Source organism: Salarias fasciatus, unplaced genomic scaffold, assembly GCF_902148845.1.
Source record: "Salarias fasciatus unplaced genomic scaffold, fSalaFa1.1, whole genome shotgun sequence".
Taxonomy (NCBI): Eukaryota; Metazoa; Chordata; class Actinopteri; order Blenniiformes; family Blenniidae; genus Salarias; species Salarias fasciatus.
This window is the reverse complement of record NW_021941290.1, coordinates 20,053-38,869: the sequence shown is the minus strand read 5'-3', so window position 1 is coordinate 38,869 and position 18,817 is coordinate 20,053. Positions and strand designations below refer to the sequence as shown.

Genomic DNA, 18,817 nt, shown 5'->3' with positions numbered 1-18,817 from the left:
ACTGCCTCTTCATGGGACAATCATCAACTGTACCTGCACCACTCTACAGAGAAATAACCTCCCTGCTGCCTACTTGCCTCGTTTTGTATAAACTTGAGTGCTCTGACTTAAGGCAGTAGTTAAATTCTTAGACTTCTACTGAAAATATGGGAGTAGCGCAAGCCGACTCCTAATTTTTATGTACCAAACATACAGCACACCTGGGAACACGGCACAACTGGCTACCATCCATGGATTACTCACCCAAAACTAGCCCTTTTTGTGACCTCAGCAGTTCGCACATTTCTCAGGGATTCAGTCACTAAGCGCTGAATACTACAACTTCAGGAGAAAGAAAACTCAAAAGTTTTCTTTTCACGTTAGATTCAGCGACATTTTGAATCTTTAAATGGTATATTTTGTGAAGAGAGGAACATTTTTGTTTGTTCATTAAGGTAAAACTGTTTATCATGAGCTAAACTGATGTGTAAATGTAGTACTTCCACATACACATGGGTCTTCACATACCCTCCAATACAGAGTAAACACAGAAAAGAAGGATTTAAAGGTGAAAACACTGGCTTTGAATGCTGGCTTGACCACTGAAAAAACATAACCATTCACACCAAAAAGTTGACACTTTTAAGTTCACAAAGTATCTTGAAGACTCGGCATGCTGTTTAACACCAGGTAGAAATAATATTTGACACTGCATATAGCGTACAAGGATAGAATAAGCCATTGGTCTGCTTCAAATTGGCTCTCCAGATGCACTATGAGTATTTTTTCTCTCAGATATTTGTATAACTTACTGCTGCTGACAATTTGTACAACTACTGACGAACCGGCTCTAAATACTGTAATTGAAAAGTGTAAAATGTCAATACATTTTCAGTGTTCATCCTATTCACAACCAATTGATATAAAAGAAATACAGCCTAAACTGAATATTATTCAATTCACAAACTTATAACACAAATAAAGGAAGATGTTGAGTGTTTTTACTCTAAAAAATAAACCTAAGATAATGAGAAAATTTGCTCAGCATTGCTTGCCATAGATTTTTTTGTCATTAATAAATCCAATATACAATGTTGAAACTCTAGAATGGTGAACTCCAACTACTAGCTGATTCCATCATTTAAAAAAGGTTTTCATCTTAATTTATGTTCACCGATTTCAGCTGTAAGGAAGAAAACACTTTATGCTTTCTTTAATCCTAAATGACAGTAAACAAAACATCTTTTGGTTATCACTTGGTAAAAACAGAACAATTACAGTTGTGATGCTCTCAATCTACCGGGAAAACTGGTGAACGTTTTCTTCATCATTCTCTGGTTCCTGTAAGTCCAAACAACAACTTGATTGAGATTAACTGATGAAGAAAGTAGTTGTTGGCTGCAACCCTAAACCTTACAGCAATGAATCACACTGCAAGATCACAGCATGTACAATAACTCCACTGTAATCAAGGGTATCAATAAACCACATTCATAGCTAGTTCACACTTAAGGTCCATTTACTTCTATTTATGCCTCAAGTAGTTTTAAACAGAAGCAGAAAGGTTACTGAAAAATTCACACTCATGAAAGACTAATGGTACACTGTACTCTTCTGAAAAGAGTAATAGCACAAGGAATTTCATTAGAAACTAAAAAAGGGTTTTATTGATGTTTGAAACGTGGACCTTGAAAACACACTGGTGAGGCAAAGTGTGAATATGCAAATAACACTTTAGTAAACAAATGTAGACATGAAACAGGAATCTGGTAAAAGAAGCAAGCTGTTTTCTACAACTAAGCATGTCAAAAGGTTTGAATAGTAACAATTTCCTATTTTAAAAGTACAGATAAGATAAAGTGTGGACAAGGACAAATACCATGAGACAAAGTTTTGTTACAGCCATGTGAATTTGTAATCCATTATTTGCGCCTCCGGTTTCTGCATCTCGCATAATAACCAATTAACACATATCTATAGTGATGAGAGGGATTTTAAGTTCTTCTTCACATATATACCAACAGCAGCATGGATTGAAACTGTGTAGACTCAGTATTCTTTGTTGTTATGGTGCAACTTTCCAACAGCACAGGCTGGTAACAAGTCGCTGTGCCGAGGCGAGCCGTGCTCTGGCAGCGCTGATACTTTCTAACATCTCCACGAGGACATTTCACGCTGGCGGGCTATTTGTAGAAAGTTTACCCGGTGATGCTCGGTGCCCACCGCCGTGCACTTGCGTTCTTAATGACAACAAACCCGCCACGCCGGGGCCTCAGGGGTGCACTGCTGGGGATGTGTGTGTGTGTGTGTGTGTGTGCGGGTATAGATACTCACAGGTAGTAAGTGAAAGTGCTGAGCCCGGACGGGACGGTGGTCAGCCCCCTCCCGGAGCAGTCCGCACCCCCATCTCCATCGCAGCTGCAGGAGGGCGAGCAAACGGCCGTCGACTGTCCTTGACCGGCGGCACCGGGGCGAAGGAGGCACCACAAACAAACCCAAAATAAATCCACACGCATCTTGTGTTCTCCCCGTCGGTTTCAGGTGGAAGCGGTAATTAAAAAAATAAAAAAAAATAAAAAATAAAAAAAAAGCTCCAAGGAGCGAGGAGGAGGTGAAACTGAGGGGGTGGGGGGCCTTTGTTTGTGGTTTAATCTACTCCGGACGTCGGCTTCTCATGTGGTCGACCGGTTGAGGCGATGAAGCCCCCCCCCTCCGAAGCGAGGCTTCTCAAAAACAAAAATACGACCCCCCCGACACTTCATACATTCACAAATCCGAGGAGAAAATGTGCCCCGCTAACGTTTAGCTAGCTGAGGAGAAGCCCCCCGGAGCAGGAGCGCTGGACCACGAAGGGAAACATTTCGGAGCCGAGTGTCGTATGAGTCCATGAAAATAAAAGTACTGGCGACACGAGCGGGAGCCTACCTTACGATCTTTTTTCCTACGTTTTCTCTGTCCCATTAAATAAGCAACAAACCCGGAGAGATAGCGCGGGGTGGGAGAAGCGGTGTCCGTCCAACGGCTGCTGGTCCCGCCGTGCGGGGAAAAGCGTCCGGCTAGACGTTACCGGGACGGTGATCGGCGTCCTGGTCGGTTTCCTCGCAGGAGAGCGCCGTCAGTTTTCAGCCATTCCTCACGTTCCCCTCCTCTTCTGCACCTCACATCAACAGCATGCTTGTTGTAGCCGAGCAGGCACCCTACAGGACAACCTGCAGCACTGGGCCCGGCCTGTGCGGCTCTGAAACCTGCAGCTGTGAAACCTGCAGCCTCTCCCGGCTGCACACTCCCCGGACACGAGTCACACGCAGGCAGGTACAAGTGTTTACACAAGCACGGAGGGCCTGTTTCTGCTGGGCTCCATGTTTCTGCATGCATGTGCTGCTTTTCCTGCTCTCTGGATTGCACATGCCACCCGAATACACATGGTCATGAAAGTGTTTGGTTAACCCTTTACATGGCGCTCTCTGGAAATTTAAAGCATATTTCTCGAACTTTAAAGCTAATTTGAACTTCACTGAGACAAAGTTACTTAACATTAAAGTGCAAATTTCATTTAAAAGCAGCAAAAGAGACGTCTTTACACACTTTTGATTTCTGTTTATGGTGGTTGTTTTGTTGTTTGTCAGGTTTTTTTTTACCCTCAAAAATGCTATATCCCAAAGGTGTCAAGCACAGGGGCCACATACAGGTCATGTTCATCTTTACTTGGCTATCCTGTAAAACGTAGTGCCAAAATAACCTTTAAATTAGTTATTTTTTATTCGAGGAGCAGAGTACGCATGATTCAAATCTTTACATTTTTACAAAGCCAAATTATTATAACAGAAAAAATATTACAGTTTCAACATACTGCCAGTTTCACCGATATCTTCTGGTGCGAAATACAATGAAATGTCCAAAAAACTTCTCCATAGCTGTTGTTATGCAGTTATGCGTGTTTTTGCAAAGTTGCATTGCTTTGAGAGTGATGCTAGTTTGTTTTCTGTGATTTCAGGGTCTCAGTGTTGTGTTGTGTCCATTACGCTTATGAAATATTTTTGAAAAGAATCTGTTTCTTTTGACATTTTAGAATTTTTAATTTGGTGGGCTGAATTGGAGTCTCTTGTGGGCTGGTTTTGGTCCTCGGCCCCCTATGTTTTACATCCCTATATTCAGTATATATCTTGCATATCAAACGTATGGCCCTGGGATAAGTTTGTAAAGTGTGAAACTTACAAAATGAGAAAGTCAAGTCATTTGTTGAGTTTTCAGCTGCAAAAGAATTCAATTAGACATGATGTTCCAACTCTATTTTGTACGACATCACTAAAAATAACATTTTGTGTATTGTAAAATATATATAAGATAAAACATTTGTCCATAAATATGTGCTTTCAACTGAACTATGTCAACTGTAAAGCACGTTTTTAGTGTCTGCCGACAGTTTGATTGACGAAAACTGCAAGTGTTCAATTGTGTGTGTGTGTGTTTGTGTGTGTGTGTGTGCGCATGTGGTTGAAATATGGGTCATTTGTAATGTTTTTAAAAACCAGCAAGCTTTGTCAGAAGGAAAGCCGAGTTTCTTCCCATTGAACGAGTGCAGGTTGTGGTGCTTTTAATCATAGACTGTAAATACTTCAGAGTGATTAGCAGTTTTTTGTACTTGTTTTGTGGGTGATATTTTGTTCCATATCTTGGGTACTGAGCATATGAAAAGACAATCAAATGTATTCATAGTAAATAACATTTGTTTTTCTCATCCTGCATGTTCAGCACTTGAACATAAAGACTGAAGCGTCATGAACTTTCTAAATCTCCCCTCTGTCTTTTTATGTACTCCCAAACTTGATCATCAATCCTCTTTTGTGACGGTGTATTTCCGTCCATTCTATGCCAAACACCTCATTTGTTATTTCAAGTGTGAATTGTTTACTGTAAGAATATCAAGACGGAGTAATCAGATGCAGAGTGGAGCATGAGGCCACTGGTTTGCTATCCAAGGAAAACCAACGTCTGGGTTTGTGGGACGCATTGGGTAGTGGCAGATGTCATCTAGCGCAGTGCATCCAGTGAAATTAGGGCCGAGCTGAGACCTTCCCGGCATACTGTATGATGGAGAATAGTTAAAACATGCGTAAGCACCTTTGAAATGTGAATGAAGGGGCCTCAGGTATGGCAATATAGTGCAATTAGGACCACAGTTGCACACCAAGTCTGTGGCAGTAAAAGTTCACACACTAGTGCACTCTTAACAAATAAGCAGAATTGTGGTCACCACAAATGTTCATTTAGACCACAACATTGTCATTTTTTAAAATGCAAAATCATTATTATACAGGTTTTCAGTTCATAATCTCCTGTCACATTATTTATGTCTGACTGCTGAAAGTTTTGTACGTATGCAACTTTTCAATGACCTGATAAAGTTTGACCAGGCCGATAGAGCTAACAAAAAATATCCAACACTTTGAGGCCTTGATGTGACAAGGTATTACTAGAAAATAATGGGAATGGGAACTACAATCCAAGAATTTAAGAAGTTAAATCAATAAAATATTTGGGTTTATTGTTATTTGACAGCAAAGCTCTAATTTTCCTCCACATTATGTGTTCCATGTACATTGTTTCAGATTTTACTATCAAATTCTGAATGTAATGGGGATATCTAGTGTTGTTTACTCTGTTTTAAAGTTCTTTTTAACTTTTTTTTTTCCATTTTGGGATGAGAATTTTACGGTAGGCTTTATTGTAAAGTAAAGAGCTCACACACTATAAAGAAAAGGTTTCTTTGAAGCAGCCTGATGTTATGCAACACATCAAAAAGGTCAGGGTTACCATAACCATAACCCTAACCTCTGTTCTGCCTCTTTCTTCCTTGTGGAGATATGCTACTGTGTGGTACAAAGGTACTTTTATGGTTTATTCTATCACGATTTGCTTCCTCATTGTAGACCACAGACTGGGCCTCATGGCCATGTGGTGGGTTGATGAACAGACTCTTGCCTGTTGGTCTGAATGAGAGTGACTGACATTGACCTGTCCAGGGTGCATCTTTCCATATAGCCCATAGTTAACTGATTTCTATCAGAAACCCCAATGTGACACACCCACTCCACATTAAACCAAAAATATTTCTATCAGAAGAATGCTGAAGTGATTCACACATTTGTCATTAATCATTTGTGCAGAAACTGACACTCAGGGCATCACTTCTTTTCACATTAAGGGATAATCACTGGTGCATGGGGAAAGGGCAGTCAACCAAATAAGGCACAAGGTGCACAGGGTGTGGTGACTATGTTTGGTATTAGCCAGAGGCCTCTGACGCACCTGCAGAATGTACAGAGACATATTGGATTTCCCACAATGCATTTTCACTGGCATGGTTTACAGGACAGCATCAATCACGAGTGGTCTGATCAGTCTTGCATTTTCACTTAAAAAGGCCTGGATTGTGAAACAGGAGCCCCTTGACCAACGAGCTGGTAACAGATGTCAAAGAGAAAAGCTGTTTTCAATTCACTGAGCCATATAAAAGAATTTACACACTGAAACACAGACATGTAATTCGTACTGTTAAAAAACTGCTTTATGGGCACATTTCACCCTTAAAATATGATTCCTCAAGAGGAACACAATTTGTATGTTTAAATCCTTTTCTAATTGATCGATGCAGATGGCATTCAACTATTGATCACCTATTCCCAGTCATTTTTAAGATTCACTTTGTTATCGCTGTATAAAATGTAAGCAACATGTCGTTGCGTGGATAATTTTCAGTAAATTATATGTAACTGTTATCATGTATTAGTGTAAAAACTTACTAATACAAAGCATGTTTTTAGATTAGATAATCAACAGAAACAATTAATTTTTCACATCTCAAGTGTGACAGTCAACATGATGTGACGATGTAATATATACATGATGTGAAATAACTCAATTTAGAAACAATACAGTCCTCCAAAAAGAGCAATTGAGAGACAATTTTTGAAGACTTGTAAAAAGAAGCAGGAATCAAACAGATAACAACATACTCTCTGTTTTTAAAACTTTTTTGGGACTTTTAATTTTTTCATCAAAAGTACAACTCAGCTGTTTTCTAAAAAGTCACATTACATCGGCTTTGTCTTCCCCACTAGAGAAGATAAAGTTGTATAAATGAAAGATTTGTTTATAAACCAGGTCTGAAGACTTTACAGGTTGACTGCTTGACAATATTTCAAGATTTAAAAAAAACTCTATTTGCATTCATGTTAGTCCTCTAAAACTCAAAAGGTTGAAGTAGTTGGAAATATCACTCACAACTACTTTATATTTGCATTTTGTATCTTATAAGACATACAAAATGAAATATTACCATTTGACTATTTCAGAAGTTATAGGTGCCAAATGACTATGAAAGTAGACAAAAAGATTAAAGATCAAAGAATTATCTTCTGTAACAGAAGTGGTGACAGTCTTCATTCGAGCTGTGATGCATGCAGTTCACTTCAGTTTGCTGCAGTCTCTCAAAAGTTAATAAGGTAGATCACTTGCGTTTTGCTTTTTTGGATGATTTTCTTACATTGCCCAAAAAAAGAAGCATTTTTTAGAGGTCTGCAGTTTTGTGAATAGTAAGCAGCTAATACATGGCATACACGCAGTCTGGTTATTACACGAGTTTCTACATGGTTAGTTGACTGACTGACAAAAAGTGGCAACAGTTTTAAGTAGATATCAAATGTAACATTTCATATGAAGAACTGTGCATTTTACAAAGAATTCTGATATTAGAACAATTACAAAATTACATATTTCAGTTTGACAAGTGTGTTAAGAAGTCACCGTTTGTCTTTGCATCTAAAAAGTCAAGACGTTGTGAGATCTGCTATTAGTATATAGGTTCACAATGTAGAATTTTCTATATACAATGAATCTTTCAGCAAAAGCACCACAGTATTGAGCCACAAGTGTGTATAATTTTTAAAACTAGTTTTCTCATTAGTACAGTTATGGGTGTAGCTGCTGGATTCTTGAGAAGAGAAACACCACCCCACAGTGGTTAGATTTTCTCAGTGCTCCACACTGTCTTCCTTCTACTCTCAATTGTGATGACTTTTGCCCCTCGGGAGCATTGAGAGGCCGGATTCAGTGAGAAGAAAATGATTATTAATATTTTCCGCTTGAAACTGTGGCGATGTCATGAAGGATGAATGTCCCCTCTGTGGTGTGTTCCACTTTCATCTGTCTTTTGAAGTAATCAAAAGCTCAAAGAAGGAACTGAAAAGCTTGAAAAAAGGATGTTTTGTGCAGTGCACATGGAAAATAATGTCTTCACATATTGAAAAGAGTGAAACAGTTATTCAAACTACTTTGGTGAATAAACCAAGTTTTGTGATGAAAATTTCCAAATGCATTTGCCTGAATATACAACTTGCTTTGCACCCTCACTAAACTGCACTTTTTTCACTTTGTTTGTTGCTGACATTTGTAGTAATCTTGTATTTTTATTTTGAATTGAGCATTAAAACATGAAGGCATCTTTTAAAATAGATCAACGTAACAGGTATCATATGTTGTACTGTATTTTTTCCTTCAACAAAGCTGCAACATTTCGAAAAAAAAAAAGTAGAATAAACAATCTGAAGTTAATAAGTCATCTATAGAGTGAACGCATTTGCTCATAGTGATAATCCCACAGAAACTCATCTCCTATCCCTGCAATTCCCTTCAGCTACACGGAGCTTTATGGCCTCTTTGTTTTGTTTGGATGTTTTTACTCTCATCAGTATCGTTTTCGGCCACAGCGGGCAGCTTTTTAAATCTGGAGAGCAAAATGTAGCATTTAGTGCCTAAAAAGCCAGACTTTTCCCTCAGGAGCTGGAAGACACAACAACACTGCTGTAAACGATGATGACAGTGAGTGAGTATTGAACTCACATTTATTAGGCGGCCTGAAATACAACTCCTAATAAAGGCTGATATTGCTCTAGATGTGTAAAGGGAAAACACAGGCCTTCTTAAAATAATCAAGCAGATGTTAAATCTCACTGGTGCCTCACTTTAATACACTGGGTTCAGAAAATTGCAATTTCTGCGTGTTTATGGTTGTTTAAGTTTGTTTTGTCTTTTTTTCCATCTGCTGAATCGAATCTGTTTAAAAAACAAAAGAAGTGTAAAGCACTTTAGTGATGCTTGTAAGCATAGAGTATCATCACCCTCCTCTTGTTGTTGCTGCAATGTCTATATTATGACCTTAAATCACCTCCAGGTGAGAATGTGAGTGTGTGTGGTGTCTAGCTCTGTGTTTGCCCTGTGATGGACGGGCAACCCGTCCAATGTGCAGCTTGCTCTCACCCATGACCTCAAAATAAAGCAGTGTCAAAGATGAATGGACAGATGGATGGATGGAAGGATGGATGGATGGATCGGTGGACGGATGCCCATTTAAGCAGATTTTAGAAACATGCTCATCATGATGTGTACGTCTGATCTCACCATCCCTCATTCGGAGGTTGGTATGGAGTCTTTTTCCATACCAGGCTTGTGGTTCTCATCAGAAATAGACAGTAAAAGATCTTTTGAGTTGTCTTGGCTTCATACCAGCAAAATTACAGAAGGGACAAGATCCTCTATTGTTCAGTGTCTGTGTGAACAAAGAGATAGCTTATTTCACTTTCTTTTTTCTTTCTTCTTTTACTGTGTCTTTGAATGTAAGCCAATGTAAGTATGCATATATACATTATATGTATATTTGTTTGTTTATTTGCTTCTTCCTCATGAGCGATAACAGCTAGACACTGAGCCCTAGAACCCTTTTGGTCCAAGTTCGGTGCCCAGTGTCTTGAAGGGTCACAGGCATGGCATGGTTTCACTGTACAGTCATCCTGCTCCAGTACACCCAAGTTCAATAAATGTGTCATCATAAATTTCTGCAGAAAGCCACAGATTGAGTAACTCATAACAATCAAGTGTGTTGAAGGGAGCTGGAACAAATGGAAACCATAGAGGAAGTAAGCCTAGCTGGGCTTTAGGCTCTTCGATATGCCATCACACATATATGTCAAATGTAATGAAAATGTTATAACAGCACAGCCCCCACCCTAAGTTCAGGAGTGTATTGTCACTTCTTTTTGGACTGAACCCCTTTTCTCAAGCAGCCCCTAGTGGTCATGTGAAGTACATCTTTTATAGCTCCAAAATGGTAGTGCTTGATTTAAAGCGTGTATAGCCTGTATAATTTTAAAGTCTTATGAGTTCATTTGTTGATACATTGTGTGACATGGACTTTAGAAATCTGGATATGACAGCATCTTTTACCGTATGATGTCAATTTCCACTGAATTGTGACTGACTTCCATAAAAATGAGGCGATGAGGGCTGCATCTTGTGTTGACAGCATTGTGTACATCATCACTGTTTACAGCCGTCACGCCAAACGAATGATGCCGAACAAAAGTCAGTCCCTCTTGTGTGACACAGTATGGAAGCTAAGAAGAGAAGGAGTTGAAGAAAAAAGGTCAATTTGGAGTGAGAGCAGTGACCTTTGCAACACATTTCACTGTCTCTTGATTGGCTGATGAGTAGCTGTAGGTGATGGCTGTGTGGTTTAATGACTCAGCCACTGTGGAATTTCTGACAGTGGCTGAATGTTATTACATTTGTTCGAAGGTTGAACATGTGTCATATTGGCCCTCCATGAACTCCATGAACACACAAGACCATGGATTTTAAGTCAAGCAAGATTGTTACAATGGGCAATCATCAGACATTATCAGACATCCAAGGTCGCAGTGTGTTGCTGTCATTGATGCTATTAAAAGTGGTGGTCTGGGTGGGCAGAACATTTTCATGACAACCTAAATTTGAAATAATGTTTATCCCAGACCCGAAAAAAATAATTTTTGGAACCCTGTTACAGAATGAATGTATTAGTTATCAAGTTTTATGCTACCTTTGTGAAGTCTGTGGCTCATCTCCAGCCACCACAGTCCTATTTGTGATATCAAATATCAACGGCAAACAACAAACATGGTCATTTAGAATGAAGGACATGCTTTCTCTCTTTCCCCTGCCAACATGAACACTTATGGCTACCATTTGACTGTCTTGAATAGACATTGTACCGAGTGTCTGCTTCCTGATCATTGTGCTTTCATATGACTAAGAATCTTGGATTAGGTAATTATTTCACATAATTGTAATTTTCTGTTCATGCACACCAACAACCTTGGTTTTAACACAGACTCGTCATCTTCTGTTCAGCCAGAGTGGGACTTATTTCCACTGTGTGCTGTGAAAGATGTCAGTCATTTGCACGATTTTTTGTTTTTGCTAGACTGTTGCTTCGAGATCTGATGCTCAATAAGGAAAGCGTATCTTATTTGAACATGTATTATTATTATTAGCAAGTTAGAGATAGTGTGATCATTGCCAGATGATCCACGTGTCTGTCCTCAAAGGGGTGTTAGTGAGCACAATGATCACCTTCTTCTAAAAGGGCCTTGGATGTTTCATAATCGTCATTTACAGACTTTACGAAAGAATCCTTTGCTGTACGATCACAGCAGAGATCAATAATGAGCATCTCGACCAAAGGATCGTATAAACAGAGCTGGTTGTGAAGCAACATGATAAAAATTAGGTCTTCATTGGTGTCTCAAGGTAAAAAAGCCCTTATCACATTGTTCAGAATTGTTCAGACATTTCATGTTCAGGAGTCCATGAAAGGGGGGCTGTGAGGACACATACAGTTGGAGCCATTCAGCTTTCAGGATGCTGTTTTTGCTCATGAGCGTCATTTACACCAATTTTATACTCCCCAAAGAAGAGCTACGGCGTTTACTCCGAAGCTGTGGTCATGGAACTAAACAGAAACTGGATCGGGTTGTACTGACTCAGACAGATTACATTTGCGGATATGGTGACCCAGAAATGTTAACCGTTAAGGCCGACAGCCAACATTCTCATATTAAAGGTTACTCACGGATATAATTCCTCAGCAGCAATGGAGGACAAATTGCTTTAACAAGTGTCTTAGTCTTAAGGCCTAAAGCTACCACTCTCATTAAAAGTTACTCATGGATATAATTCCTTACCAGAAAAAGAGGACAAATTGTTCCCAGTCTTTAATCACAGAAAGGTTGGTATAAGTTAATGAAGGCACTCCCATGTACGAGTATCAGTGCATATGTTCCCTTCATCAGGGTGTCAGTGAAGGAACATTGTGACACAGATTTTCTGTAAGTCAAAATGTTTTAATCCAGAATTTCCCCTTCAAAATTTTCCAGAATGCATGTCCTGCAAATTGCATTCCGACATGATCAGCCTATGTGGTCCTGTTATTCAGCTTTGGTGTCTGTATAAATGCTTCCTGTGATACTGTGCCCTCAAGCTATGGTTTAGTATCTGAGTAAGCTCTCATCAGCACAGTGCCCGCTGTTGTTTCTCACCAGTTGGTGACATATGTCTCATATAGAGTTTCCTCTGCGATGAACAAGACAGGCCTTCATCAGACTGACATCTGTCAATGTTCAAAAGTGACAGTTTAATCCACAAGGGAGTTTACTGGCCCTCTGCTGACCTCAAACATATTTCAGTTTTCCTAATGTGAGAAGAGGAAGTGTAAAGACTTAAAATTTTACACACTTACACACACACACACACACACACACACACACACAGATAGATCGATAGAGAGAGAGAGAGAGCGACAGTGAGACAGAGACAGAGAATTGATAACAAAGCCCTAAAGATCGTTGATCATTAATGATAAACACAAAATAACACATTTGTGTCTTTAGACGAATTAAAATTGGACTGAGTAACCATCCATCCATCTATCCATCCATCCATCCATCCATCCATTTTCAACCACTGGTCAGGGTTGCAGGGGTGGCAGTCTGCAGCGCCGCACTGATTAGCCTGTCAATTTCACACTCCAATCTTTCCCCCTATCATAAAAAGACCCTACTTGAATTCCTCCACTTGGGGCAGGGTTTCTCTGCTGACCACCTTCTTCTGGTCTTGGATTTGCAGGTGCTGATCCTCATCCCCGTCGCTTCACACTGGGCTACCAGTGCATGCCGCAGGTCCAGGTTCAATGAAACCAACAGGACAACATCATCAGCAAGAAGCAGAGATCAAACCTGTGGTCTCCAAACCGGACCCCCTCCGGCCCCTGGCTGCAAATAGATATTCTGTCCATAAAAGTTATGCAGAGAAGCGGTGACAAAGGGCAGCCCTGCCGGAGTCCAACATGCACCAGGAACAGGTTTGAGTTACTGCCGACAAAGCGGACCAGACTCCTACTCCGGTCATACAGAGACCGAACGGCCCTTATCAAAGGGGCCCCAGACTCCGTACTGCCCCCTGAACTGCCACCTTAAAGCGATACTTCAACATTTTGGCAAATTGGCCCATTTAGCGCAATTATTTAGTAATTTCGAACAGTATACTTACTTTTTTTGTGAGGGTTGAGCTGTTGTTTATTCAGAGGTGAGTCGGGGAAGGTTTTCGGGACGGACACAATGGAAGTGGATGGTATTTTGGTTCCCCCTCGTCAAACTCATCAAATACACAATCCAACAACCCCAAAACACTTTGGTGGGCAAATTATAATCCGCACATTCACTACGCTGTGGAACAACAACAAATAATATTGTAGTGTTACGACACTGAAGCAAATACTGGGAACTACTTTTTCTTTTGAAATCAATACGCCCAGACAAGTAGTTCCGTCTTAGCAATCTTCGCATAAACAACTCAATCTCGTAATTTTGCATTAATACTTCACAGCGTAGTGAATGTGCGGATTATAATTTGCCCACCAAAGTGTTTTGGGGTTGTTATAGTGTGTATTTGATGAGTTTGAGGAGGGGGAACCAAAATACCATCCACTTCCATTGTGTCCGTCCTGAAAACCTTCCCCGACTCAACTCTGAATAAACAACAGCTCGCCCTCACAAAAAAAGTAAGTATACTGTTCGAAATGACTAATGAATTGTGCTAAACGGGCCAATTTGCCAAAATGTTGAAGTATCGCTTTAAGTACCCACATAATCACAAGAGTGATGTTTTCGGGGGCTTTATGCCTCTGGTAGGGTGTCCCATGGCAAACAAGTCCTGTGTGACAGGCCAGACCAAGAGCAGTTCCAAAGCCGCCATGAGAAATGTTAAAGGGCAACTCCGGTTTTTTGACACCTGGACCTTATTTACAGGTGTGTGCATGCTCATATACTCACTCAGACAAACATCGTGCAGCTCGGAGTCCTTCAGAAGTTATTTAGATCCAACCGAATTAGCCGCACTTAGCGGGGGCCACAGCAATGGAGTTTTAGCGCGGGACACAAGCTCTGCAAAATTGCTCATTTCAGCGATATTTTTTTCATCCATCACCAGTGTTATCATAAAGTCAACTCGTCTACCGTCTTCAGGTGGGTCAGCTGACCCAACTGAATACCTGAAGTGAGTGTATGAGCACACCTATAAATAAAGTCCAGGTGTCAAAAAACCGGAGTTGCCCTTTAAAGCAAGGACCGATACGTCACCCGGTATGTTGAAACCGGGGCCCCACCCTGGAGTCAGGCCTGGTGTTGGGGCTCGCATGGGAGGGCCTGGTGGCAAAACCCTTACAATTAACTAATGAAGTAAATAATTGAAAAATTGTTCAATAACTGACAGTTCTTTAAGAAGTTTTTTTTTTTTCATGGTAAAGCATCTGGTCTGGAAAAAATCAATCGTCTATGGCATACTTACTGGCAACAACATACAAAACAAGCGGTCTTCAGTCTAACATATTCAGAGTAGGCTATACAACATGAACACCCGGTGCACAATAACATACATGTGGGCCCTTTTATCCACAAAGACCGACCCAGTGTGAAACTCTGTCCAAACAGTCCCAAAACACAGTAATTGAAAACCACAGAGGCAAGCGAAACATAGAAACACATATTAGCCTACGTGTGTCCTGCAGCTCCAGGCCGTCTTTTGAAAGCATGCTGTCAGCTTATTTTTCAACCTCTCAATCTGAAAGTCCTGCTGATGGTGAGGTTTGGCTTATCCTGCCTGTTCATTGTGGAGCTGCATTTGCGATTGATGGAGGACCAGAAAACCATGCTGCTTCCCTTTTGTGTACCCTCAAAGTCAACTGGGTGGAGACAATAAGGAGAAACAGTGGTGTAATTTCAGCAGTGCAGTATTTAGGGAGGTGGGGAATGAGAATCAGTTAAAAGGTTGTTACGTGTTTCGACTAAATTTATTGACGAAGCAAATGCCAGCTTAGTCACTTGTTTACTATTGATGGGTGGAATTATTGGAGGCAAAAGCTTTCTCATATAACTTGGTCACATTTCACATCTTCTGATAGATCTACAAGTTTTTACTCAAATACTTCAAGAAAAATAGCAAATGTACTCAAATTTGATGGAATTTGTAATTGAAATGACCCCTTTTATAAAGTTACTCTATGCTTGGGAAGCTTTAAATTCACAGAAGCGTGAAGACTCTGCTGGTGATCAGTGTGAGAGAATGAGTCGTCCCCACAGAGCAAGAACAATATCAAGTCCAGCAAATCTTCTGTAATTGACTGTTGTGAAATCTGTAAAATGTGTTACTCACTTTCAACAATTCTTTTCACTTCTAATGATTTGAAAGAAAAGTCTTTGGAATGTTTTTTTAGGCTTGAGACAAAAATTTGCATAAATAAACAACAACTGGAGATTGCATCAAGGAGATTAGTTATTTCGTCTGGTTTATGACTGTGAAACGACTGTGTATTCTTCCTTTATTGGCCAAGTTGTCATGCAAGCCCTTCATTTCCATGTCTTTTTTTAAAGAGTTGTGTTATTTACAGATATCTTTTCTTTCATATGCATGGTTGAGATTAGAGCTAATTTATGTTTAATGTTTGCTTTGATACATCTTCTGATTCCGACAGTAATTTTTGGAGAGAGCAGTTTTTATGTGGCTGATGGTTTGAGTAAATAAATTCCTTTGATTCATTGGTATTCTTTACCAATCACCACTGCTCTGGCTGGGTTATCTACACCTGTGAAGTTGTAATTTAATGTTTTAATGTTTTAATGCTGGACCTCCTGATCAGCTCTGTTCTGAAATGGTTTGTCTTCATCAAATTTTGAATCACCTTCAAAAGTTTCAAACTCCTTACTTGAGGACAAAACATACTTTCCATTAAATGACAATAACTATCAAATCAAATCAAATCAAATCAAATTTATGTATGTAACCCTTCAAAAAACCAAAAGGTAACCAAAGTACTTTACAAGAAAGCCATAAAACAGAGCAGGAAAATGATACATAAAACATAAAACAAGAGTTTTTGGTTGAGGAAGGTGACAAAGTGCTGCAAGCTATTAAAGTCTTCCAGAAGAGCATGAAATAGCACAGACGAAAATAAGTGCAATCTAGAAAAACTGGACTGCTCTAGTGAGAATCCAAAGACAATCTAAAAAGTAGGCTTTCAGCTTTGATTTAAAAAGGTTAAGATCAGTGGTGCTGTGAATGTTGGAAGGCAGCTTGTCCGACACTCTGGGAGCAGCGACAGCCCAGTGTTTGTATCTCCACCTTGGGACTTCCAACAGAACCCTGAAGCATGAGGGCCCTACCATGGTCACGGATAGTTAAGACCCCAAAGTAGGAGGAAGTCAGGCTGTTAATCACATTAAAAACAAACAATAGGAGTTTAAAATGGATTCTAAAATGAATTAGAAGGGATAAACTACAGCATGGGGATAATGTGTTTGCATCTAGATGTGCCTCTTAAAACCGAGCAGCGTTTGTACAAGCTGGAGAAGCGAAATTGAAGACTGAGGCCAATATGAAGGGCATTACAGTCCAGTCTTGAACTATTAAAGCATGGATTGCCTTTTCATGATCACTGCCAACTGAGAAATGGCTTCAGTTTGGCCCTGAGACGGAGCTGAAAAAAGTTTGTTCTAACTGATCTGTTTATCAAATGTAAGCCTGCTGTTGAATGTTAGTCCCAGGTTGCTTTTGTTCAAGTGCAAAAAACCTCTGCACCAGTAAGTGTAGGATTTTCATGTGGCCTCATTTGCAAATATATCTTCAAATCATCAGTATAAAAGTGAAAAGACAGACTATACTTTTATATGATTGATCCCAGGGGTAAGATATACAATGACAACAGAATAGGGCCGATGACAGATCGCAGTTCTGTTTTTTTCCTCCTCCCTCGTGCCACTGATGGGCACGAAGGACAGTGGGAAGCGGCGCGTGAGCCAAATAGGGTGTGAACCTGTGTTAGATTGGTAATTGCTAATTATCCTAAAGTCTAATTTCACCAGATGAAAGCGACATATGCAGCAACAACTGAGGCTTGAAACTGAAGCCTGTGGCGATGTACCACAAAGTGCAGTTCTGCAGAGGGTCACTGGGTGCTGGCTTCAAAAATAATCCCTGACTTGAGTCCACAAACACAATAAAAGATTCAGCCTGGCCTGGTTGTAAAGTGGGCAGCAGTACTGATATGTTGCATTCTGCAGATGTACATTTAATGCACACGGTGCTCTAAATCCTAAGGTCTCCGTGCTATAATGCAGGAATAAATGGCATTAGATAACTCCTTTTTGTTTCTCAAATCACCCTATTTCCTTTTTTGTCCTTGCAGAGTTAACCCACTCCCTACTGAGAGAAAACAAACGATTTTCTATTAGTTCTCAAGACTCAAACAGTGAGTGTGACTCACCGTTGGCTTATACAACACAAACCTTCATAGTTCTCTAAGCTCTCCTATCCTCTCTCCTTCTGTCACTCCTCTCATTCTATCCTTCTCTCTCCGTTTTCTTCACCAACATACAAAGTCTCAAGGGTAGACCGAATGTCCTCTTCCATTTGGCTGCTATTTTGGTCTCCATGTCAACAAGATATGAGTCACCACACCCTCCAAAAAAGTGTGGACACAATCACTAAAACATGTTACTATTAATACAGCGATCAACCAATTCATTTACTGCTCACACATTACTGTGCGTCAGTCATGCTGAGTTTGAGCAGCTGGCCCAGTGATGTGAAGATGAATGAAACTACGTGAACGTTCAAAACAAAGCATCGCACTGTAGGCATTTTCTTCCAAAGGAGCCTATTTTTAAATGCTGCTGCTAAAGCACTGTCAGCAAACAAAATATAGGATGTCAAACTCTCTCTCTCTCCCTAGCTGTTTTCTTACACTAACACATTGCTCCCTGTCTTTCTATCTATCTATCTATCTATAATCTGTTTGTATATCTGTTTTTCTTGTGGCAATAAGCAGACGAACCAGATTAATGTAATTTAGTGCAATTAGGTCCTTTAAACTTTGTTTACATTCATCCATCCATGTTCTACGGCTTATCAGGGACCGGGTCGCGGGGGCAGCAGTCGAAGCACTAAACTTTGTTTTAAGCGGCTAATTTGATGTGATTCATCTGCTAATTAGAAGCCTGTTACTGTACAGTGACATGACTGTAGACTCTGCTATTAGCTGGGAATCTCACATCGTTTGCAAATTGTTGGAAGCATGCACAACGTGTCAGCTCTGTTTGGTTGCATAATGCAATTAAATGTTTTGATTAATGCATTATGTTAATGGTTGCACGGAGACTCAGCAGTGAGCCATGTCTCCTCACAGAGGGAAGGTTCAGGGGCTCAAATGTACCTGCAGATGGGGTCTTTTTTTTCTTTTTTTTCACTGAACTTTTTCTTTTCATCCACTGACTCTAAAGGACAAACACCCAAGGAGTGTATTTATCGATGTAGCTTATTTTTGCTTTCAAACACACATCATATCAAAAAAAAAAAATCAACTTTCAAAAGTTGAGAACAGATATTCAGTGTGTAAAGTCCTTACAGAAAACCT

At 40.0% G+C, this 18,817-nt stretch overlaps 1 protein-coding gene across 1 annotated transcript in view; it reads right to left on the bottom strand.

Moving 5' to 3' along the window:
* Window positions 1-2,534, bottom strand: part of LOC115384725 (leucine-rich repeat-containing G-protein coupled receptor 4-like) — a gene marked incomplete at its 3' end in the record, with an annotated part of 33,335 nt that extends 30,801 nt beyond the window's left edge. Inside the window, 1 exon segment of the mRNA XM_030086970.1 lies at window positions 2,314-2,534. Within this exon segment, the coding sequence (XP_029942830.1) occupies window positions 2,314-2,495 (182 nt within the window).
* Window positions 2,535-18,817: the final 16,283 nt, after the last annotated feature.